General features: G+C 40.6%; 1 protein-coding gene across 2 annotated transcripts in view; it reads left to right on the forward strand.

Annotated features, from left to right (window-relative positions):
- Positions 1 to 26566, forward strand: part of LOC137188058 (SH3 and multiple ankyrin repeat domains protein 2-like) — a 166719-nt gene that overhangs the window by 90503 nt on the left and 49650 nt on the right. For both annotated transcript variants that reach the window (XM_067597469.1, XM_067597551.1), the window contains exons 13-15: positions 7053 to 7134; positions 13332 to 13414; positions 18464 to 18588. In XM_067597469.1, the coding sequence (XP_067453570.1) occupies positions 7053 to 7134; positions 13332 to 13414; positions 18464 to 18588 (290 nt within the window). The remainder of the gene's footprint in view (positions 1 to 7052; positions 7135 to 13331; positions 13415 to 18463; positions 18589 to 26566) is intronic.

The following is a 26566-nucleotide window of genomic DNA, read 5'->3' on the forward strand; positions in this document are numbered from 1 at the left end:
TTCATCAGGCATTTGATAACTTTTCTGATCATCTTATCGGATCATGTCTGTGAGAGAATGCAAGAAGTAATTAATATTCCCGATCCTGATCTGTCTTGAGCTTCTCTCTGATTTACTGTAAATACTATGAAATGTTTCTCGCAGTTCGAGGAGGGATAATCAAGTCAAACACTAACCCATCAGCTCAATCATGAGTATTCATCTAGTGGATTTAACAATGTTACTGTCTAATTATACTGTGTGTTTACAACTGGTATTTAATCAGAAGTGGCTGGTCTTACAGAAAGATTATGAGTGGAATAAAAAAACAGCCTTAGAATTAATTATTATTATTATTATTAATTAAAGTCTAAAATACTTAATATTTACATTCAAAGTTACTGCAGGTGCATCATATATTTTCTCTCTTGGATATGTGAAGTGTGCAACTTATCAGGGGTTTGCGTCTTACCTTTTCATCCCCTTGACCAACACACACACACACACACACACACACACACACGCTGATTTAACTTAAACACCTTTAGCTCCTAATCCTTCTAATTCAATAGATGTGATGCAGCAGGATTAAGCCCTGCTTAGACATGCTTTGTTAGGGTTCACGTTTGGACCCTTGAGAGCCCTTGAGAAGAGTAAACTTGCAGCCCACACACACACACACTGAAACACACACTGAAACACACACACATAGCTCAGTGGTTAAGCAGGTATAGTAATGTCAAGGGGCACCAGCTTCTCTAAGACCAGAAAGCAAGAACTGCAGATTTAGGTGAAAGCTTTTCTGTGTGTAACTGAGCTGAGATTGATCCCTCAACTTCACTCAATGAACAAAAAAAGTGGACTATTACACAACAACAATACCTGTGTGTCCATTCAAGTATTTTTATGCAGTTTATGATATACAATGAATTAGAGAAGGAAAAGGAAAAGATCAATAACCTTTTTTAGCATTGCAAAACACGACTCAATATGGCTCATAATTGAATATAAATTACTGTAGAAGAACAAACACAGGAGCACAGTCAGCTGTTTACATCCTCTGATCACAGATTATCATCATTGGCAGGTTGAGGCTGGTTATGAGGGACATTCATCACTTAACCCGTCTCACACGAGGATGCTTGAATATGTGAATATCATCAGCAAAAAACATGTAAAGTTTTGCCACAGAAACGTTTCCTGATGTTTTCTGGAAACAAAATCCTTTTCAGACAGTTTTTCACGCCGCAGTGGCAGAGCAGAGGATGAAATACATCCTAGTGATTATTGAGTATGAGTGTTATTGAGTGTTGTGCCAATAATGTTAGACTAAATTACTAAATAATATCAGTTAGCTTAGCATAATGAGATATTTCCCCCCAAACTGAACGAATACTACTAAAAAACACATATTTCTCCAGATATGCAGATAGAAATAAAACAGAAAGTCACATCTACACAAAGCATCGGCAGTTAAGTTTATTTTATCTTTTGACCCCTAAAACTGTTATTTTTTGAAGTTACGTCACACAACAGTGACTTCCTTTTTGATGTTTCCTAGCAACCGACTTATAATAAACTATATATAGCACTTTTACAAACACATTACAAAACAAAACATATTTAAAACACAGAGAGATTAAAACAAACTAAAACCATAAAAAAATAAACACATTATTATTCATATTAAACACAAAGGGAGTAAAACAAAATTAAAAATCGACAATAAAAACAAATTAAGTCAAGTAAAATCAGCAGGCAGCTCAGGTAAAGTCAGGAAATGTTTTCTGATAAAAGAAAGTTTTAAGAAGAGACTTGAAAGGAGAAACTGACTCAGACAGTCTGATTTCATCGGGCAGGTCGTTCAGAGCCGCAGGGCCTCGATGGCAAAGACTCCTCTTCAGTTTTCAGCCTGAAGAAGAGACAGAAGACGTCTGCCTGAGGATCTCAAACTACACAAAGGTTCATAGAGGTTTAAAAGGTGTGAAATATAATTTGAAGCCTTGAAGATAATCAATAAGATCTTTAAATCAATCCTAAAACAAACAGGGAGCTGATGTAAAGAGGTTAAAACAGGTGTGATGTGATCGTGTCTTTTATTTGTGGTTAAAGTCTGACAGCTGAGTTCTGTTCAGTCTGCAGTCGTTCAAAGTTTGTTGATTAAGACGAGAGAAAACACTGTTGCAATAATAATCAAGGTGCAAGGAGATAAAAGTATGACCAACAGTTTCTGCATCTCTAAAATTTAAAATAGATTTTATTTTTCCTACTGGAGATAAAACATTTATTAAGTTTTAGTGATGGATTTCTGTCCTGAGTATTTGGTTATGCAGCCGTGGTGCTTTGCTTCAGCAAATCATAATTTAAATATTTCAAGACTGTAAATGGTAACTATGAGACGAGTAAAATCAGACAATCACATTTTAAATGACACTAGATATTTAGTATTAATTTGCAGCACTTTTTAATGATGATGATGAGGGACTACTCAAGTTATTTTATATCAATCAATCAATCAATCAATTTTTATTTATATAGTGCATCATGGGAAGTCCCCCAGCAGTCTAGGCCTATAGCAGCATAACTAAGGGCTGATCCAAGGCGAGCCTGGTCGGCCCTAACTATAAGCTTTATCAAAAAGGAAAGTTTTAAGCCGACTCTTAAACGTAGAGAGGGTGTCTGCACCCCGGACCGAATCTGGAAGATGGGGAATGAATGTATGTTTGTACCAAATTCTATGGGAATCCGTACAATAGTTTTGTGATTTTAAATTAAAAAACTTCACAGTGGCGCTAGAGGAAAAGTCGGTCGGCTTCATCCTCTGCTGACGATGAATGTCTGCAATCCATCTCATGGTTGTTGAGATATTTCAGGTTGAACCAAAGTGTTGGACTGAAAACAGGCTGATATCCATAGAGCCATGAGCGCTAGCATAGCTAAAAGTCACTAAATTAAGTAAATATGATAAACATTGATAAAAATCAACAGAAAAAATGGATAAGACATACTGTAGATAAAGATTGTGCTGATTACAGAAAAATACAACAATCTGAGCAAAACAAGACTCTTAAGACAACAAAACAGTACGGAGCCATCCATTACAATCCTAGAGGCAGGTGATACAGCTACGCATCACATCATCCTATAGTTCAGGTAATGACGTCGTGTCCGAATGAGGACGGACTGACTAATGTCCCATTTGGCAACGGTTGCTTGTTGCGTCAATTCCTCCGTCTCATTCTCGCATTTCTCCCTCACGCCGTAAGGTGAGATACGAGTGAAGGAGGAGGCGGAGAGGGGAAAAAAAAATAAAGACCTGGAAGAAACTCAGAGAGGGCCAGATGCCTGACAGGATCCACTACTCCTCACACACACACACACACACACACACACACACACACACACACACACACACACACACACACACACACACACACACACACACACACACACATACGCTTACAGCATAAACAGCTGACAGAACAAAGACACAAATACAGATGCAATGTAGCGTGCATATTTTCACACATATTAATACTTTATGTTCACATTCAGTTATGCATACGCACACACACGCACACACACACCATGCATGCACCATCTCTATTGATCTGTGACCATAGAAACCAGCTGGCTGCAGTCAGACAGCAGTTGCTATGGAGTGTGACTGTGTTGTGCATATACTATTCTCTCTTCATTCCTCTTTTTTTTTCTTTCTTTTTACACACATTAAGTCTGTTTCGTTTCCCGTCTTTCCTCTTTAAAAACAAAACAAAAACACAGAGCTGTAACCCATTTCTCTCTCTCTCTCTGTGTGTCGGTCGATTATCTACTCCCAGCCACATCCTCCCTCCTCCAATCTGACACTGTGGATGTAGAATCGGGGGGGTGGGGGGGGGAGAAAAAAAAAATGTTCCTGCAAAGATGACAAGATCTAAGCCGGATCAGAGGAGATGGAGTTTCTGTGAAAGTGTGACAGCTGGTGTGAGAGAGTATGTGAAGGAAGGAAAGAGAGGGAGAGAAAAGAGGGGGGAGGATGGGATGAAGAGGACAAATAGATGAGACGGGAGGAATCTTCACTCTGGAGGTCATGTGTGTGTGTGCTTAGATACACTAATTTTTACAAATTTAGATTTTTTTTAACGCTGTTCCCTTAAATCTATGAAAATCTGTGTTTTGAATGTTATTGAACTTCCTCCTTTAGTGAAATTGTAAACAAAAGTTAAACGAGACAGAAGAGAAGCTTTAGACAGAGCTAATGATTGTGTTCAGCTTAATGATACCAACATTTCATATTAAATGTGTTTTGCTTCTGTTTTTATCATCTGCACGTCCACAATGTTACAAACATCTTTTTTTGGTGTTGTAGGGTTAAAGGTCAAGTCTCGTATTTCTCCATCCATTAGCCAATATTGCCACCCTCTGGATCTTTGTTTAAACACTCGCTTTCTTTCTCAATTTATATTGATTCATTTCAAATAGGCGTCACACTGTGAGCCAAAATGTAAACATTTGTATCTGTCTGTTGTACACCTTGTCCATGTTTATCACTGATTGTCCATCCATCTCAGAGTATGTGTTTATATGTGTTTACAGTACAGTTCTTACTGTAGATTTCAAATTTACATAAAATCATCTGGATTTTGAAGGAACTCAGTGAAATACAGTAGTTTTACCAAAGATCTGCCAATCATGACGGAGATCGTGTGTCCAGTGACTTTCAAGGTCTTGCTGGATCAAACTAAAGGATTTAAAGCAGTAATATGAATGTTTTGATGAACCCAAAGAGAATTATCACAAACTCTGCGATTCTCCTCAACCAAACAGTGTTTTAGCATCTTTCAGCTCATTGTTTTTGTTTTATTGTTATCAAGCAACAGCAGGTGGCTGTTTTCAGCTAAAAAGCTCTGTTAACCCGCTAAATGCTGCCAGTCGAGCACCAAGTTAGCGACTAGCTGGTGGTCAAACTAGAGCTAAAAGAAGGGTGAATATTGGACTTGGACTGCTTGTGTAAATAGGGAAATGTTTGCTAACATGTTAGCTAACAACTTTTTAAGAAGACAGACAATATGTCAAATGTTGCCCCCAAGTGGCCAATAAGATCAATTAATTAATTAAGTTCAAGGAAAAACAAGATTCCTGTAATATGACACAATTGAGCTGGATCAATACATTATATAATTTTAAATGTATACAATGGGCAGGTCTGGTTTTTGTGAAGTAATGATACATTTAGTTCTCACCTGAAACCTAAAAGGACAAACAGTATATTAATGTTCACCTGGCGCCCCGGGGCAAAGGCTGAAGTAATGTTTATATTCTTATAGCTCAGCAGCATCTCTAAGGAGGAAATCTTGGGGTGATTGGTGGGAGTTTGACACTGGAGACAGCTGTTCATTTCTTGTTTCCTTCCAACAGTCAAAACTGTTTTATTTCATCCACCACCGTCTCTCTAAATGGTAAATGACTGTATTTATAAAGCGTTTTGTCCAAAGTGCTTTACAATTTGCCTTTCAATCTCCCCTTCACACACACACACACACACACACACACACACACACACACACACACACACACACACACATACACACTGATGACAACAAGGGATTCCTACATGTGGACAGAAGGAACTATTGATCAAACTCTGTGATTAGTGGACGACCTGCTCTACCTGCTGATCCTAACCAAGTCGTTTTTATATCCAAGCATATCCATATCTTAACCACAGTGGTAGGAGATCAGACATCATTTTTGTAATGGTCATGTGCTTTATGGATGGCATTTAAAAATGATGTCATCCTGCCGTTAGGGTCCTCAGATCACAATATGCTCATCTGGGCAGTGACAAACACATATTTTTTGTTGGACATTACACATTATTACTGTCCAAAAAACAGCCTATCAAGTAAACATTTCTTGATTTAACCCCATTTATTGTATTATGAATGGATGAAGACATTTGTTTGAACATGTAGTTATATGATCTGTATTTTATGTCGGCTAGAAAACAGATCTGTTCCTGCTGTTCACGTTCTCAGGAGCGATTTCTGAAAGTGTTGAACGGTGGCATCAACGATTTCCTTCTCTGTCTTCCTTTGAGCTCTAAGAGATACTTGTTGTACTTTCACTGTTGTGGAAATTTTCCATCGTTGCTCAAGAACCAAACAGAGACATAAAGAAAGCATTAAACATTGTTACTTGTTGAAACGGTTGTAGACACTGTACAATCCATCACACCATCAGGAACAACTATATAGATGTCCAAACACAAACAAAAATACAATCATCTTGTATTTTTGGAGAGAAAGCATGTTGTTCACCTGACCCTTTTTCTAAAGATTGTGAACCCAAACTAGACAGCTTTATGCCTCTCCGGAAGAAAAGCTAAAAGCAGTCTGGTCTCTAAATGGACACTTTCATAAACTGTTACACCTTCTTACAAACAAGTATGGTCATACGATCCAACAGAGACCTCATGGTCAATCAATAACTTCAAACATAGACATGTTTTAGGGTTAGGGTAACCCCTAACCCTAACCCTAACCCTTAAACTTTAGCTTGTCTAGGTACCTCATGATCCACACAGTCTCTAAAACAGTAGGCTTAAGACAAAGATATCTCTAGCTAATCCCAGAGGTCAGCAAGCAATCCTCAGATAGAAACAAGTTCAAGAGTTCAACTAGCCACCGACATGTATCCCCAAAATGACAATGACATTACATCACATTCAGTTGATAACAAACATTAATCCCTTAGTTTGAAAACATTTGTAACATATATACAAAAGATTTATAAAATGATAACCTACCATTCAATTTTCTTTCACAGCACACATATTGTATATTGACCTGTACAGATGATGAGAGAACAGGTGTAACTTCTGCTTTTAGAGATAAATCTCTCTAGAAACTGTGTAAAACTTCTCAGGTTCAGATGTCCTGTCATGTTATTGGATCGGACCCTGAGGAGACAGAACCTCTACCTCACCTAACAGCGATGACTGATTTGAAAACTGTTGTTATTGGTTACAAACGGGATGCTAATATTGATGTCGTTCTGCTGTGATTTATCAGATTCCCGAGCGGACCGCGCTGACAGACGGAAGCTTTTCAGACACTACACTGTGGGCTCCTACGACAGCTTTGATGCCTCCAGGTAAGACCTCACACAGGGTTGTTTTCAAGTCATGCAATCATCTTTATTAACGCATTTGCTGTCACCAAAAAGTCAAGATAACAAACTTTTAAGCTGTTGATTTTCTTTCAGCTTCAGGAGGCTGTTTGTAGATTAAATATTCACAATCACTCGGGTGCAATGAAGTCGATTCTTTGTCTTCAAATCAAGCTGTTGGGTTTTCAATCTTCAATCAGCTTTGGATGGAAACCTTCCGTCTGTTGTTGAGAAAAAAAAAGAGGAAAACCCTAGTAGGTAAATGAGATTTAGAATAAACCCTGTCCTCTCGGCTAAGTGAAAAGTCCTGTCTAATGGTACCTGACGTTGAATCCCAAGGTTTTCTCCGTCTTCAGCTCCTAAGTTATTCTGCTCCACTCTTCTCTGCTGTCACATCCACTTGAATACAAGCTTCATTAGAGAGGAGGATAGATGTGTGTGTGTGTGTGTGTGAGAGAGAGAAAGAGAGAAAGAGCTGGGATACATAGAGCGTAGAGTTTATTCTCCATCGTGAAGAAATCCTACTTAGAGAAATCAATCATGAAGGTGAGCCAAATGTCCTTGCAGGAACATGACTATCAATGAGCTTTGGGTTGTGTTTGATCACACCGGGGTCATCTGTCCGACATCATCATCAGGCATGCAGCGATTTGCGCAGCAGAACACGCTCTTTGGTTTTTAACCCATACATGCAAACAGCCAAGCAGCAGTTTGTGCAGAGAGGCCTTTTCTTCCTCAGCTTGTCCTGGAGGGACAGATGTTGCAGCTGCATAATAGCAGTGAAAATTGCTGCCTTCTCATTTGACACAGTCACGCTTTCAAATTTGCACAAACTTGTACATTTGCATAAATAAGAGATGAGCGTTCTGTCATCTTATGTGGACGTTGTGCTGCTTTTCTAATCAGAAATCAGAAGTAGTACAGCAAAGACACTTCAACTGTTTATTCATGCACCGCACAGATGTTTCGTCCTTCCTCAGTGTGTAAACTGGCAACAGCGCTGCTTCTCTAAAACCAAACAAGTCCTGTTTGTTCACTGTTAAAAATTCAATTATACCACAATTCTCACCGCATCTGCAAATTTACAACTCTTAATGATGATAATAGGGCTGTAACTCATGATTATTTTATTGCTGAAGAATATATTATTGTGTCGATTCAGAAAGTAACTGTTTGGTCTATAAAACCAAAGAATTGTGAGAAATACCCATCATGTCGTCTTCAGTTTACATGTTTTGTTTTATCAAAACCCAAAAAGATTCAATTTATAATGATATAAAACAGCTTCACATTTAAAGATTAGTTATTTTTCAAAGTTGTTGTTGTTACTTTAACATCCAAATGATCTGAATACTTCCACCACTGACTTTTTTCACCTCTTGCATGTAGAAATAAATAAATAAATGAATCCCTTGTGGGATCTGAAGAGGTGTTTTAAAGTATTTGTCAGCGTCTTTGTCAGGAAGGTACAACTTGACAATTGGATTCCAGATTTGCTGGTTTTGTACATGATTAAATAACCTGCTCAGTCAAACTACTGACGTCTGATTCTACCAAACTTAATGGAAAAAAAATTGTAGCAATTAGTGAACACAGTAACCCTGTTAGTTTTAATTACTGCTCTACTCTCTGTATATACTCTGTGACAAAATATCAGGCCCGTGTAGCAGAATATAAAATATGTGTGGCAACAGTATGAAGGACAACGTGACATTTTGCTCATTACTCAGCTGGATTTCCTCTGGCAGGCGTCTCTCAATTTGGCTTCATTGCCCAGTGAACATGCTGGAAGGTGTTTTTTTTTTCCCACTAAGTGTCCAATATGGGTCAAGGTGAACCATCTCTACCATCCCTCACCCAGTGCAAAGCAAAGACTGGTTGGACAAAAGTGAACTGTGGCAAAGACTAAAGACTCATGTGACATTAATGATCCAAGGGAAATCTCCACTGGAAATTAAGCTTTAACCTGGATAAAGACTGAGCTCTGAGTATTTCCATTTCATGCTCCCTAATGGAACAAATTACATCATAACTATTTTTTTTTTTTTTTTTTGGAAGGCTGACTTGTCCAAGTCATTCCTTTGCTCTTTAAAGATTCATAATTGTGTGGAAGGGTGCCGTTAAATTTTGCATGAGGCAGGAACTTTCCTGGTCTGTGTGTTTATGGGCCGGAAAAAGGTGCCAAACAGCAGTTTGATCTCCGCTCACAAATTAAAAGGAGATAAACTGAGCTGGTTATATAGTAGCACCAGAATATCACTGACAGTCTCAGGAGTTGAATGGAGGAATCCTGATATATTTACTGTAGATAATATCTGGAATACATACGGGATGTGAAGAAAGATCTGCCAAATTTTCCAGAATAAATACATCGGACGTGACCTCAGTGTCTTCAGTGGCAGCTATGATCCTGCTAAAAAGCTCACTGGAAGTAAAACTGATCAGACATAAAGCATAAAGTAAATAAAAAAAACAAATCTAGACCAAGACAACAACAACATACACAGAAAACACACAAAAAAGCTTCCAACGTTCAGGAGGTCTAACAGTCTACACAGCACATATAACAGCTTGTGCTTCACTTGGACTTTGCATTATGTGCATAAATATGATCCAAAGTGTCTCTAAGAGTGAAAGAAGAGAACATTTCTCAGTGCAAAATGTTTTAACTGTCAAGCTTCCTGTCATCAAGTTATGTCTCAGGCTGTAGATATACAGGATATAATAGGTTATGATGTTTATGGTGCTTTACAAGGTCAAATAATTGCTCTTATTTATTCTGTCTCTTTATGATACTTTCTATTATGGCAGTGATGACACCTTCCTGGCAGCTCATTGTCTGCTTTAAAAAGTCAAATAAAGCTGTCTTCATATCCAGCAAACCTACCTGAGGCTCCGTCATACTTTTTATTAAAATCCTGATGACAGAGAAGTGTGACGGCACAACGGAAACTGCTCCACCAGCGTAGAACTTATCATACTTCATCATAATATCAATACAATATGTATTTTTATTTGATTTAATTCATCTATGGATCAAAAACACACTTTTTTCTTGTGATAAAGGGCAAAATCTCATCTGGTGAGCAGGTGACGGCCACATGCTGCTGTTTAAACATCACCAGGTGTTTGTTGCTGACTCTTTTAACACTGCATGTCCTGATGATGGTGGTGGATGACTTGTGGACAGACAGTCTCTCCTCGCTGACTGAGGCTGCAGTGAGGTGAGACGGAGACGGAGAGGGAGAGGGAGAGGGAGAGGAAAGCCAGATGTTGATTTTCATATATGATGCATCAGCTCTCTGCTGTTTCAGATAAAACGCTGATGATGCTGGCGCCCGAGGAGTCGTTGTCGAGTCACATGGCACCGATGAAAGCATGCAGGGATGAGGAATAAGCGTTTGAAGGGTGCCGCTGAGAGTTTAGAAGCCCTCCTCCACAATGACTGATAGTTTAGCTTGCGTCATTTTCTCTAACGTCCATAATAATGCAATATAAGAGCTTGATTACCGTCTCTAACTACTCTACCCTTGAGCCAGACCTCCAAACTCTAATAAAAAGTTTTATGTGGACAGCAGAAGATGAATGTCTGACAAACAAGCAGCCATTGCATCGCATACAGAACCTCTCTCCTCTTGGCTATAAATACACTGCGGCCTCCCACGGCGGAGCTGAGATTGAGGCGGCGTGCTCCCCGGGGGAAGCTCGCACTTCATCCTATACAGCCTGTCAAGCAGCATGTCCCACATCCTGCATGCTCCACTTTGTTTTGATAAATCAGTCTCAGTCTGTTTGTCCCCCACTCGCATCACTTGTTGAACGAGATGACACCTTCGATAAAACGTCAGGCCCTTCTCCGCACGCCGCCGTGTGCTGACCTATCCAAGCTGCCACCGTGTCAGATTTGGGTGATCAAGGTGTGATTACCGTCGGCCGCCCACTACGAGCCAGAGGGTGTATGTTTGTGTGTGTGTGTGTGTGTAAGGGAATGCTGGGAGATAACCTTCAGTGTGTCAGCAGTGCGGGCCTCCTTCCTCTCTAGACAGATTGCGTTGCTAAGGGAACTGTTGCTAGGATGGCAGTCGCGCCTCTCTCTCTCTCTCTCTCTCCTTCTTTATTCTCCCCTCTCTCTGTCTTTTTTCTCTCTCTCTCTCTCATCCCACGTGTCTATTCAGTGTAATCCTTGCACCTAATATAAGCTGAATGATGCACCCTCACTGCAAACACCACAGGCTGGAGGAGCAAACTTGGCCTTTCAGTTGCACCTCTCTCCTCCCTCCCCCCCCCCCCACGCTGGTTCCCCGCGCAGCTCTGCTTTCACAACCCAGATGAGATCAGTCTCACCACACCAGACTCTACAGGAAATGAGAGACAGAACGTACAGTTTTTTTTTAATGCGTGTTTTAATCCCAGAATATTTCAGAGGAAGTGGGAGTGACTAGTGGTCGTTGTTAACGTATCTGGAGCTGAGGAGAAAGATGTCAGATTAGACAGATTACTGCTGAGTCAAACTTCATGAGCTGCCTCTCATTTGGGACTAATCCTTTCAACTCATAGAGAAGCTGCATCACCATATGGAGGATTCCTCTTATAAACAACTGCAGCAGCGACAGTGTAGTTTAGATTTAAGCAACTTCTGTTAGTTAAAAGGAAGAAATGGGAGACGTGCTGTAATTTAACAGGAAATATTTTAAACTGCGGCTGCATGTTGACTGCAGAGCTGCCTCTTATGTCATTTAATGATGATGAGAGAAACATGGAGGAAGCATCAACCTGTGAGGAATTTCATGCACATGAAACAGCTGATCTCCTTGTTTGTTTTTAATATCAGTGGAGCCATTTAAGCAAAAACTGGAGTTAATTAAAAAACGAGCAAGGCTGGATTACAAACACTACATACCAGGAACCCCAGACCCTGAAACCTTGTTCGGGAACACATGTACTGTAAGATGTGTGCTGCATTATTACCTGTCTGAAGAGGTTAGATGAAGTTACCACATACAGGGGCTACAGTGTGGCTAATTGCAAATGCAAAATAGGCAGTTATTACTTTTTTAAACATGTCGTTTCCTTCATACTTGAAGTTTCTGTTTGACCTTTTTTGATATCCAGTAACACTCTTGCATGATCCTTCCTTGCAAACTTACAGTTTTGCAAAAATAAAAAAGTTATCGTTTTAAAGAGAGAAGTGAACATTTGAATGTTTCCCACAAACAATAAAAGTGAACAGACACGTCAGTGAATCGAAGTGGTAGATGACAGCTGCAACCTTACGACGTCATGCGGTTATCAATCAATCAATGAACTGATCAGTGAGTCAGGCAGATGTTGGGACCCCACTGTCACCCTTTTCCTCAGCTGGTCACCCACCTACTCATTCTCTCCCTTTGCCACCACGCGCGCACACACACACACTCTCACACGCACACCCTCCCTACCAGTCAGTTGATTACACATTGCAGAGCACCGCACACCTAGACATCCATCCACACCGAGACTCCGCTGCTCCCTCCCTCTCACTCTCTTTGCCACCACCACTACCTCCCCCCTCCTCCCCCCTACCACCACCACCACCACCACCACCCCCCACAACCAACCAACCCGGCGAGCTTCAGCCTTCCTCCCCGCCTCATCATGAGCTATTAGCCGCTATCACCACCAGCCTGATGTCGCTTCTCCTCGACGGCGCATCACTCCCACACCGCCGGCCGGAGCCTCCGCAGCAGCAGCAGCAGCAGCAGCAGCGGGGGTAACCGCGCTGCCGACCCCGCTTCTCCGCGCAGGAGAGGCGGCTTGACAGGCTGCAGCTGCGGCGGCGGCAGGGAAGCTGCAGGGAGGGGAGGGAGGCGCGTCTCTTTCGTCGTCGTCTCCCTTTTTTCTTTTTTCTTTTTTTCTCTTTTGGGGTCGTCTCTTTCCTGGAGATGCTGTCGCCGAGCTGCCGGGGCCGCTGTCATACCGTTTGATAGACAGAGAGGCCGGCGGGAGGAGGAGGAGGAAGAGGCGGCGGCGGCGGCGGCAGCGGCGGTGGTGGTGGTGGGGTGGGGTCGGGGTTGCCCTGCCCTGCCCTGGCCGGACTAGCTCTCCTCCAACAGCATGAACCTCCACTCGGGCAGGGCGTCCGTGGCCATGCTGCGGATGATGGGCTGTGCTAACGGGCGCTCTGCTCGGCATCTCCTCCACAGTGACTGCGTGGTGGACGAGAAGACGGTGGTGCTCCAGAAAAAGGAGAATGAGGGATTTGGCTTCGTCCTGCGAGGTGCAAAAGGTAGGAACATTTATTTTTATGACTTTTCTGCTTTTTACTTCACTGTTTGTCTCTTTCTTCCATCCATCCTTTGCAGCACAACCAGCAAGACTTGACATGTTTACACTCTTGCAAAATGTAATTTGGTGCAATTTTTTTATGTTGTGTGTGAGCAGTTTGACTCATCCAGGATCTTGTGGGCTTGTGTGTGTGTGTGAGAATGCATGAAGTGATGCTGTAGCCTTCCTCCCTCCTCCAACAGAAACATGCAAATAAGTTGTGCCATTAGAAAGAAAGCAACTTTACTGTGACCTCTGCACACACACACACACACACACACACACACACACACACACACACACACACACATACAGCAGGAGTGTCAGATATCTTGTGATGGCATGTGTTGTCATTAGAGATGCAGCTGACTGTAATCCACCCAAACTTGCTCTCCTTATTTATTTATTTATTTTTACCACCTTTCAGAGCTGACACTTATAATATGACATCACAACACCTGGTTAGTTGAGGAAAAGCGTTTTTGGGGGTTTATGCACCTGCTTCCTTGCAGTGAACATCCATCATCTTCCACCTTCCCCCCCACACACACCACATCATGAGTTGTTGTGATACAAGTGGCCTGTTTGATATTTCACCAAGCCAGTGAGATTGGCTCTAAAAATAGCCAGTTTTTTGAGCTGCTGCGTCGGTTTCTATGACGATTCTTGCCATGTCATAATCCACGTTGCATTCCACAACCTGCTGGATTGGTCTACGCCATGGTTACTGTCGAGAGGTAAATTTAGTATATTCATGTTCCCGTTTTTAATTTATTTATTTATTTATTATTTTTTTAAGACACATACAGAGAGAGAAAGAAAGAAGGGGGAGGGGGGGGGGAGGCAGAGACTGAGAGAGAGGGACTGACAAGGAGGGAGAGGAAAGAGGGATTTGGCTTGGGAAAAACAAGAGGAATGTTCTAGTCATTCTGACACACACACTGCTATCACCCCGGGGAACTGACCCAGCCGAGCTTATCCTGCACGGGGGGTGAACACACACACACACACACACACACACACACACACACACACACACACACACACACACACACAAACATGCACTGATGCTCGAGCTGTCACATAAGCTTACATCCTCTTTTGCTCTCTGCGTTTCTGCCGGGTTTTTTATTTATTTATTTATTTATTTGTGCTCCCTGCCCGTCTCTCTCTCTCTCTCTCTCTCTTCCTCTCTCCTTCTCGGTTTGTGTCTTTGTGTCACACACACACACGCATGCACACGCAGATACCTAAAGAAACATAGTCATCACAATCATGTAAATACCCCTGGTGAAAAACCCTGGTACGCGCTCGTGGACTGTGTCTTCCAGTAGGAGGATGAGTTATAGGAAGTGTCACTTGTCACCACCGGTTTCTCTCGGCCACAATATTTTTTAACCTCCCCGAGAGCAAAGAGAGAGAGAGAGAGAGAGAGGGAGAGAGAGAGGGAGGGCTGCAACATGCGTGTGGGAGACAGAGAGAGAGAGCTGTGATAGTACAGTACAGGCTGGATGGCAAACTGAGGCTGAAAACGATTTAAAAAAATTAAGAAATGAAGGGAAATCATGTTTTTTTTGGGTGTGTGTGTGTGCTCTCTCTTTCATGGATGGAGATTTGAAGCTTTGTTAGGATCAATAGTGTTGTGTTCTTCTCTACCAGCGTGCCAGACCGTTCAAAACAACCATACATCATTCATCAGTGTCCGTTTATTTTAATCACCTTATGTCTTTCCTGTATAAACAACAGGGCTGCTTATTGAACATCAATACTTTCCAATTACCATGGAAACGACAGGTGAAATAGTCTTATTAACTTATTATTTGATCAGATATTTCATGATAATAATCAATGAAAAATGAAACAAAGTTTAGTTACAAATAAAAAGGGATTTGTAGAAAATAACACATGTTCCTCAAACTGAGTCATTCAAAAAAATGTGTCGTTTTATGATCCGAAACAAAAAGTATTGAACGTTTTCAAATGATACGGAAGCTCTAATAAATAAAGCGTCTGTTCCCTCCTGGTCTCCTTCCTGCTCAGTCCTTCATCGAATATTCTAAATGAACACAAACGGAGGCTTTAATGTGCAAAGACACTGTTAAATATCTCATGTACAATTCTGCAAAGTGTAGATGACAGCAGCTCCCTAGACTGACACCGCAGCCTTTCCCTTTAAAGACGAACTGTTATATTCACTTTGTTTTTCAGAAGGAATACACTTGTTTTTCGATCAAACACGATATCGGATAAGACGGATATTTATTTTATCTCTCTGTGCGTTTAGCCTAGCTTAGCTCAAGGACTGGGAAGCAGGAGGAAACAGTTCATCAACTCCAGATCTGTCTTATTTACACATTGTATCTTCTTATCTAAGTCGACTTTTGTTCAGTTGTGACGAATCTGTTGTTTTTTTTTCCCACACTGAGGTCAGACCCGCTGAGATAATAATCTGCCCAACTGGTGTTGATGCTGCATTCACAGAATGTTGGCAGAATGGGAAAAACCTCCTCTAATGCTGTTTTTGGAGGCTTTACTCATCAATTATCTCTAGATGATGATCTCAGCTGCTCACCTGGTCGACACCATCTTGAGTCCTGTTTTATTTGCTTTATATATGCTTCCCTTAGGTCACGTTAGAGATATATCTGTATCTGTTACACTGATGATCTTTTAAGCCTGATAACTCCGACCGATTGTCTGACGGCCGTTAAAGACTGAATGTCTGACAACTTTTTACAGCTTAATACAGACGAGACGGAGGTTCTTATCAAAGCTTCAGACAGTAAAGCTCCTGACGTCGGGTCCCTTCCCTCAGCTGTTGGGTCTAATTTAAGAAATCTCGCTGTTATATTTGATCATGCGACGCATTTCAATCAGCGTATTAAATCCAACTATCACAAAACTAGAGATGATGATTCACACCCGGCTGGACTGTTGTAATTCCCTTTTCACCTGTCTCACCGTCTACAAACGGCTGCTTTAAGACTGTTAACCAGGTCCAGCAGGACGACTCACATCACACCCATTTAATGAGCTTTACTGTAGCTTCCCTTCAGGTTTAGGATTCGTTTTAAGGTTCTTGTTTTCATGCATAGAGTCCTGCATGGACGGACATCTGAGTACATCAGTGACCTCCAGCCCTACATCACCAGTAGGTCACTTAGATCATCTGACCGGGATCTACTGGCTCTGGGCTGAAAACTAAAGGTCATCGTGTCTTTGAGGTTGTGACTGAAACACTGTGGAGCTTTCCTCCGTTAGACAAACAGTCTGTGGTCTGTAGAAGCTTTTAAAAAGCAGCTGAAGACCTACAAGATCTTTGTCTCACCTTTAGGAACCTTTATGTGTTAACTTTAACTTGTGGTTTTAGTTTTTATTGTTTGTATGTTTTAAGTTTTATACTTGTGAAGCACTTTGTGAATTCTATTTCTGTGAAAGGTGCTGTATTAAATAAACCTATCATTATTATTATTATCATTATTATTATTAGTATTATTATTATTATATGAATATGCTAAATTTGTAGCAGTTCATTACTTACTGAATGTGAGATACAAACAAACAGTGTTTAGTTCATTTGCTGTTCAATTAGCTGAAACAAATGTATTCAAGTTAATATATGGATGTTATTTACATGCAGCTTCTTCTTCTATTGTTTTGTTTTTACTTTGTAGTTTTTTGTTTGTTTGACTTTCATTTTTTTGCCAACTGGATTCAGAATTAAAACTAGAAGTCGTGAACGTTTCTCCTCATAATTTCTGTCTGTATGAAAGCATAACTGCTATTGATGCACAAGATACAACAGGTGAATACGACAGTTTTAGATTTGTTGGAAGGTGTTTTCTTTTCTTATAACTGTTTTTATATTTGACACACAGAGAAGAAATATATCAGCAGACTTTTTTCACAATAAACTCTTTTTGGGGGAATATTTTATAAACTTTTGCAATTTAACACAAGTTTGTTTCATAATGAAACAGACGACCAGTAAATCAATAAAGAACAAATAACAGAACGAAACAAAATAAAATAAATGTGTTCAAACAGAGCTGGTTAGAAGTAAAACACAGAAATGTAAACTAAGACGCACAAAGTGTCCATAAATACAACATAAATACAACATAAATACAACATAAATAAACATAAATAGAATAGTTCACTGTGAATATTTGACATTTTTGTTACAGTAGGGAAGGCTCAGGTGATATTAATAACATTAATGATTGTTCTGCTGCATTTAAATGTGAATAATAATGATAATAAACTTTATTTATAATAACACAGTTCATGCATAAAATGCAACACAAAGTGCTTAACATAAAAACAGATAATAGCATTTATGATTAAACAATAAAAACAAGGAAAATAATTAAAAAAAAAGATTAAATGAATGAATTTAAATTAATTTAAAATGACAGGATAAGTCAAGATCAAACAAGCATCAGGTAAAAGCAGCGTCAGCAGATTCAGAGACGATGTCGTCATTAATCAAAGTCCAGATGAAACGACGTTTAGAGAGAATCGTATGTCTGAGTGAAACAGGACAGACGGACGGGACGTAACGTTGGAAACATGTTGATGTCATAATCAATCTGTGATCTAAAAGTTAAGATTGATTGATTGATGGATGTCATGATATAATTGGTTGTAATATTTTGTTTTACAGGAAGGAAACATGTTTGGATTTTGATATAAAAATACAAAGAAACTGATTTCTTTGTTTTTATGTTTGTTTTTTTGGCATATACAGTTAAATAAGTGCACAATATCACTGTGGATGTGATCTGAAAGGGTTAAAAAGGCATTTAATGTTATTAATTAAATCTGTGTTTGATGAATCTAGATATGATGTCGTCCTGGTTGTCAGATCCAAACACGTCTCTCATGTGTTTCTGTTAATCTACAAACCCGACTCTCATCTTAATATAACTGTAAACACTTAAAGAACATTTCATTTCTCTCTCTCTATCTATCTATAACCCTTCCATCTTTGTCCTTCCTCGCCGTGCAGCGGATACGCCCATCGAGGAGTTCACTCCCACACCAGCCTTCCCCGCCCTGCAGTACCTGGAGTCGGTGGACGAGGGAGGGGTGGCGTGGCAGGCGGGGCTCAGGACGGGCGACTTCCTCATCGAGGTAAGAGCTGCTCCTTTTCCTTTTTCCCCTGTATAAGCAATTAGTCTGCAGAACCTGAGTCAGCATGGTGAGGGAGAGGATGAGCGCTGAGGTCTTCCTGAGCTTATTAATGGTGTAGAAATGTGGCGTTTGGTGTCTGGTTGCTGTTGGATTTAACGCTCATGTTGTTGATTTAGGAGGCTAAACATATTCAAAGTAATAATATTAACATCTTTAGATTTATTTGAGTCTAAATGTGAGCATCAATGAGCCAAATGTATGTTGTGTTTGATGAGTTTATGGGATCTTTTGTTATAATAATCTGGTGTATTTAAACACAACCTGCCTTCATTTGAAACACTTTCAGCAGCTACTTACTTGTGAAATCATCAGTTTCATGCAATCAGAGTAACTTCCTGCCACTTGTAACTGGGATAGTGACTCATGGATGGAAGATAATATTTTGAGGAGTAGTGTAGACGTTGTCACGGGATGAATAGTGTCCAGAGGGAGTCGTGAGTCTTGTCATCCCTGTTTAAGTCTTTGTTTGTTTAACTCAAAAAATCTGCTTTATACACAGAGTGAGAGGTTACTGAAAGGTTTTGCTTACGGTGGTTGAGTAAGCGACGTGATGTCACACAGTTTTATCATATTTCAACAGATCATAACATAAAGAGGATATTAACTGCATGAAACAGAGCAGATCTTACTTACTAGAAGTAATACAGCTGTTTCTTTGTTATTCTGTAGCTTCAGTGCATTTTCTCGCCTGTGCAGCGCGAACGTACCGACACGTGAAGCGATGACAGATTCGAAGGGATCTGATATTACAATTGTTCTCAATTTGGTCTCCCGTTACGGTATTATACAGTCAAAGGCAGCAGCACCTCTACCCCCAATAACAGACGTCACATCACATCACTCTCACAGCTGAGCGGCAGACTGCTGCATAATGAGTTTTAAAGAGGAAATGTGTGTTTTTTTGGTGCCAGTATTTGCAAATGCAAGAAAAACTGTTGCTGTTAGAAAGTAATCTTGTCATCATTACTGTGTGAATATTAAATCTGTTTTGAATTAGATTCTTGATTTAATTATATTACATTTTAAAGCGTGGGTTCATTTTCTTTCTTTTTTTTTTTAAAGTTCATTCATCAGCAGTTCATTTCAGGACCAGAAGCCTAATAAACAGAGTGAGAGACATTATCAGTCCACTCTCCATGAGGGTATGTTGATTATTAGATGGTCATTTCAAGCCTTTTACACTTTGATTTCCAGAAACATGCTACTAAAACTTCATCTTCCAGTAAAAGGATTTTTTGGTGCTCAGCCCTACTTTGCTTGTGAGTCACTATTGACCGACCTCCAGACCTGTACAGGCTTCACTGGGTGGCTTTTTGCCTCAGATTAGCTTGTTAATTGAGCTCAAGATGATTTTGTAGACATAATAAACATCACGGCTGCTTTCTGTGGTCTCTCTGTGCATTCTCTATACTGTATGTGTGGTTACATATAAGTGCTGTCACGTAAGGAAAAGGTTCTACTGTAGCAGCCAATCATCTTCTAGTATTTGTGCTGGATGATTCAGATAGGGGAAGATAAATCGAGTTACACCACCGCTGGACGTCCTCGCCGTTGACTGTCACTCCGATGGGGACAGACTCCCGTAACGCTCGTCCACATGAGAGCTTTGAGTCAAAACTTTGACTGAAAACTGGAGCAGCACAAAGGGGCTGCTGGAAGAGAACTGGTTCTCATGAAGTGTTGTTTGAAGGGCGAGATCAGCGAGATGCAGTTATCATGTAAATATGAGGATAACTCTGCACATTTCCAGTCTTTCCTTGAAGACTTTCATTGTGTCGGAGTTGTTTGTACACATCAAAAGTGACAGAAATTGTTGTGTAATGAATGAAAAAAGAGAGATCACCTCCACATAGCTGATCAATCACTGTGTGAAGTGGGTATAAATGTCACGATTTTTTGGTTTTTGGAAAGTTGCTGAAATTTGTTGGACAGTTCCATCATTGTAAAGTTGTAGCGGAGCCAGTTTCTGAAGCTGTTAAACCATCTGACACACCGTTGGATTATACTGACTAACAGTTAACTCTTACTGAAGTGAAGTGAAAGTGAAGGATACTGTAACGGGATCATCTTGTATTTTAGTTTTGTTTTTCTGTTGAGGAAATTTTATTCACTCACAATTTTATATTTCTTTGGTTTGAGAGACTTGAGAGAATTTGTTGAGTAAATGTTGAAACTAATCTAATCCCAGATCGACTCTAAACAGTGTTTGACAAGATTTCTGTATCTTGTGTTGTGAAGTATTTGATCTCTTGGGTTTATCTTCCAAATACCTCCGTAGTAAAGATTTGTTTTTTTATCCAAATGACTCGGTGCTGTTGTGTATTTTGTTCATGTAAGCAAAGCCTCCACTGAGATGTTTCACAATCATGATGCTTTGCTCGACTATTGGAGGAAATGTCATGTGCTGAATACTATTGTAAGAGTCTCAGTCACTGCTGTAACCATGAACATTACAAATCATATAACAGCTGCTGTGGGAAGAAAAAAAAAAAACACAGTCAGAGGAAAAGCACATCGTCTATTTTGAGCTTCTTTTTTTTTTCTGTTCTTATATGACTCCATAACGACCGTGTGTGTGTGTCTGTAAGCAGCACTGCGAGATGGGGATGGGTTTATTTTGTGTTTCTGCTAAATGGAGCATCAAATGAGAAGAGCAAACTGTATCTGTGTCTGCAGCTCTGCCTCAATATGATTTCCGCTCGCTGTCTCCTTATCTCTCATTTGTTTTTATCTCCAATTTCTGTTGACCCCCCTTCAATCATCTCGTCAGTCTGCGTCTGTCGTCTGAAGTCCGAGCTGCAGACGTATACCAGTTTAGAGAAGTACAGTAGCCTCAGAGGATCAATACCATAGCTATAAGTTAGGGATGCACGATGTTATCGGCACGTCATCGTTACAGATTATGAGGCTGATTTGTTGCCTTCTCCTCCACGGACTGTTTCACCCTGACGGTCCCGGTGTTTCCTCCGCAGGCTGCGCTTCACTCAGCCGCCCGTCAGACCAGCTGCTGCTTCTAGCAGAAGCTAGCTGGCTCTCAGCTAACGTTAGCCCCGGCTCTCCGTGTGGATCCAACCGGAGCACCGAGTCCCGGTTTGTTATTCAGGTTAAAGTGGGAAGAAGCAGCAGGTCTGACGGGCAGCTTTAGTGAAGTGGGGCCTGCGGAGGAAACACCGGGACCGTCAGGGTAAAATAGTCCGGGCTGCTAAGTTCGGCTGCACAGATAGGAAACACTTCGACTGACAGGATGTACCACTCTGTTTGGGCAAAAACAATCTTCTTTTTGGTTTATAATGGCAGTTGGTAACCAGCGTATTAGGTGCATTACTGCCACCTTCTGCTCCGGAGTGTGGACCAGAGATTAAATCCTACACATTAATCCTGTCTGTCTAATAAACTCAATGAAAACTCTACTGCTGCTCCCACTTAGCAGGTTCATTAAAGTTTTAATGCTGAACTCCTGAACTCCAGTCTTCCTGAGTTCTTCCTTCATATATTGTCTTTCTTGATCATACTTAGTATAATCTATGATTGCATACATAATAGCTCCTCAGCCAGCTGGAAAATAATATGTGCATGTATCGGCATCGGCATCGGCAATCGGTCACAATGAGTTGGAAATATTGGCAAAAAATCCAATATTGTGCATCCCTACTATAAGTTTCATGCTGGAGGTCCAACTCTGACTGGAACAGCAGCATTCATTGGCAGAACATTTCTTTAAGGTGATAAATGGTTGAAGCTCTTTGTTGGATTCTTCCCAGTTCTTATCAATCCTCGCTACCATTATCACATCCTGTCCTCATTCCTCAGCTTCTCCGTCTGACATTGGCAGGGGAGAGAAGCAGGGGAGGGGATATGATGCGAGGACAGAGACACTGACACAACACATATTTGCCAAATGGCACATCGTGTCTCAATCCAGCCTCATTTTGAAACACTGCCAATTACTCGCAGCACATTGCACAGCTGTCTCACCTGTCACGGGGCCTGTAACGGATTGGTCTGTTATCGTTTAGTTCGGGGCTTTGCTGAGGTTACGCCGTGTGCTTTTAGTGGATGCTGTGTTTGTCTGTCAATATTTGCACATATTTAAAAGAAGATATATATTTAAAACTGTGCAGGAGACATGTGAAGTTGCAGTTAATCATAAATAATCAGGGACAGAGAAGCAATTTTGGGGCAAAATAGTAAAAGAAATGAGGACAAATGATCAACAATGTCATTGAGACAGAATCAGTATTTATTTAAAATGTTTTTTTTGAATCAACAGAGATGGTGAATTTACACCACAGTGTGTACACAGTGTGCAAGTTTCATTAACACGAGACAGCAAAGTATGTAAATAAACATTTGGCCTCGAACTGGAACATCGGGCTGCTGAGAGTCGCAGTGAGTAACTGAGTTTGTTTGGCAGAGTTTCAAAAGTCTCATTAAACAGAATTCTTCATCATGGAGTTTCATGTTGATCCATCACAAACCAAACTTCAAATTTCAACGATTAGTCGATTAAACGATTAATCGGTCGACGGAAAATGAATCGAATAATTGTTAAAGTAATTTTTTTGAACACAAATATTAAATGTTTGCTGGTTCAAAGCTTTCAGGTGTGAGAATTTGTTGCTATTCTTGTGCTTAAATTACTGTAAATTTAATATTTTGGGGTTTTGGACTCTAAACCTGTAAAATAAAGACAAATAAGGCATCACCTTGGACTCAACGATGTTCTGACGGGTTTTTCGCACCATTTTCTGATGTTTTATTGACCAAAATATTAATTGATTGAAGATGTCAATGACTTTTCTTCAGAGGACTTTTGATTGTTACATTTCTTCACTAATGCAGTTGTACAAACAAAGTGCAACGTAACTATTTAAGATCTGGATGTCAGGTTGAGGAAGCAGGAGAGGAACCAAACACAGAGGCTGGATGCAGATTTGATGAAAAAAATCTCCTTTAATCATGAACAGAACTAACAGACGAAACAAAACGAATGATCCAACAAAGACTCAACTCAAAACCAGACCTTAAATACAGACTAAACTAATCAGGGAATGGGGAACAGGTGACGAGACACGAGGGCAGGCTGGGAGTGATTGGCTGAGGGAAACACAGGAAGCAGAGCTGATGAGACTGATGCAGGGCAGATCAGGAGGAGAACATGAACACACAAGGAAAACAAAACCAAAACCCAGAAAACACTATACTCTAAATACAACCCACACCAACCTGTCCAAGAACCATCATGAACCTAAACTTAAGTATACAACACACCAGGCTAAAGACAGTCCAAACCCACCATCCAAATATCACAAGAAAACCCACATGACCCCAAAGACTAAACAGAACTGCAAACCAGGAGACCCCGAAGAACACAAGAACATAAAAAGACCAAAAAACACACAAAGTCCAGGCAGGTTGTGACACTGGAGCTCGTTTGACAAACGTGGTTTATGAGAAACTGTTTATAATATTCACACATCACAGACGATGGAAGCATCAAATGACCGTCAGTCACAAACTTAATCTGTGAGTCTCAATGATCTCAGGATGCAAATTGATATAATTTTAATGAACAAAGCAGAAATAAAAAGACGTATGGATGCTCTGAATAAAGTCTGTATTTGGTTTATGAAGCATGCGTTGTTTATTTTAACGTTGCTGCTAAAACAAACAGTAAAAAATAAACGTAGACTATCAGTGACGGCTCCTCTCTGACCGACGGAAGATTTCAAAGATCACAAAAAAACTAAAAACATGCTGATTGTTTATTTTATTCCTTCCTGTAGTAGTCATGATATAGTGGTGATGCGGTTGCCATGGCAGCCTGTTGGCACTAGTATATAATCCCTTTTACAGTCCCACCAGATGACCTGCGACATCGAGCTGCTGAACAGATTTCCAATGAAAAGACGAGCAGTCACATGTTCAGGTGGAGAGTTTATACGTCACATGTTTAGTGTTTGTGGATCATTACCTCCAGCTGCTCTGGACGTCTCCTCTCTTGTCTCCTCAAAAATACATTTTATTAAGTAGGACACTTGTAAAGATGCTGGATGCTGATTGGTTTTCAGATCGTGGACTGACGGACGGGAACCAGAAGACGAGGCGACATTAAAAACTGGAAAGAAGCCAAAATTTTAACTTAGTGTTGCTAAACTAGAGATTTTTTTGCATTGTTTCATATTTTTTTTATCGTCTTTCCATTTATTTTCATATACCTGGCCAGAGTTTTAAAATCTCAGAGGTGTGTGTGTGTTTAAACATCTGTTTCTGTGTCCGCCAGAGTGCACATGTGCCCTGTTTCCTCTTCTACTGTACATTAGCTGAACATATCCATTTGCATGCATGATTTAAAGCTTGGCTAAGCATCAATCTTTCATCTCCTCTTACAGCTTGGCATGAGGATGCACACGCATACATTTTGTGCACTCAAATCATTTGCCTAAATATGTTTAAGAGGGTTCTTGTCGTGGTTTCCATCGATAACCGCTACGCTTCAGCAGCCGTCTGCGTCTTCATATCAACGCAGTCGTTGACTTTGAGTGAGTGAGACGAGTCGATGAGTGGAAGAGAAGAGGAGGAGGGATTATTATTGACGGTTTAATCGCAGGTTCGCTGCACTTGAAAGGTCAAAGGTCGGGAAGCAGCGAGGTCAAAGGTGGTGACTCCTCTCCTCTCTACTCTGTTTTGTTTCCTTTCCTCTCCTGTCCTCTCCTCTCTTCTCTCCTCACTTTCCTCTTTTCATCTCTTTCCCTTCCTCTCCTATATTCTCTCTCCTCTTTCCTCTCTTCTGTCCTCTCATCTGCCCGTCTACCTTTTTTCTTTTCTATCCTTTCTGACATTTAACATCACCGACAGCAGCAGCAGCATCTGACATTTAAACCTGTGAAAGCAACGATCAGCACCTCCTAAAAATAAAATCCCTGCCACCTAAACGTTTTGTCACATTTGATCTTCGCTAAGAAAAAAAACAGCGAAGAGACAAAAGATTCAGCGACACATTCGTCAGGTGTTGGAGCTTCATCATTTAGGATATCTGATCAAACTGGACCAACTGGATCCAAAAGGAAATATCATCCATGTTGATGTTCTGTATCCATCCGCCTCTGTGATTGATCATTCAATGAACTACCACTACAGAAGGAAGTAACTGCTCTACCATTGAGTTTCAGAGCATCAGTAGTGAGCAGGGAGTCATTAAAGGGGACATGTGCTTTCTGTGATTCTCTGTTATAATGTTAGATGTTAAACATGGTAAAAGTTCCAAAACTTGAGGTGAACGTATGTAAAAAATGGTCCCTGAAAGTCTCTACTTCCTCCCTGTGATGACGTCAGATTGTTCACACATGCCCATAAATGGCCATCCCTTCTTTAGCCTGTGTTGCTATGGTTGTTGCTATGGTTGTTGCTAAGGTTTTTCCACGTGTTGTTTGCGTCGTCCACTTGCGTATTTCGGATCAGGTTTCAGCTCCAACACGTATGGATGGATTAGAGAAGTTTCCACCACTACAGTTTGTTTACATCGTCTCCGGAAACGCCAGAAGTCGGCTAAGATGCATTTTTCTGAAGCTGGCCAATCAGAGCAGAGCGAGCTCATCAGAGGGGACAGGAAGTAAAACAGCCTGTTTCAGACAGAGGCTGAACTGAGGGGCTGCATAAAGGACCAGTAGAAGATAAATAAGAGGTTTTTAACTGTAAATCATTCAAAGATATTCCAGTAGAGCCCCAGAATATAAATATAGAGCTGGAAATGTGCAGAATATGTTTCCTCTTTAAGCACAGTAACAAAATGAGGAAGTGTGTTTTTAAAGAAGAAAAAAAATGCTGTTACTGTGCTTTACAAATGTATGTAGTAAGTGTATTACAGTCATGCTCACAAGACATAACATGCATAAAAAGTTAACATCCTGTATGTGTG

The sequence above is a fragment of the Thunnus thynnus genome, chromosome 1, assembly GCF_963924715.1.
Source record: "Thunnus thynnus chromosome 1, fThuThy2.1, whole genome shotgun sequence".
NCBI classification, from domain to species: Eukaryota; Metazoa; Chordata; class Actinopteri; order Scombriformes; family Scombridae; genus Thunnus; species Thunnus thynnus.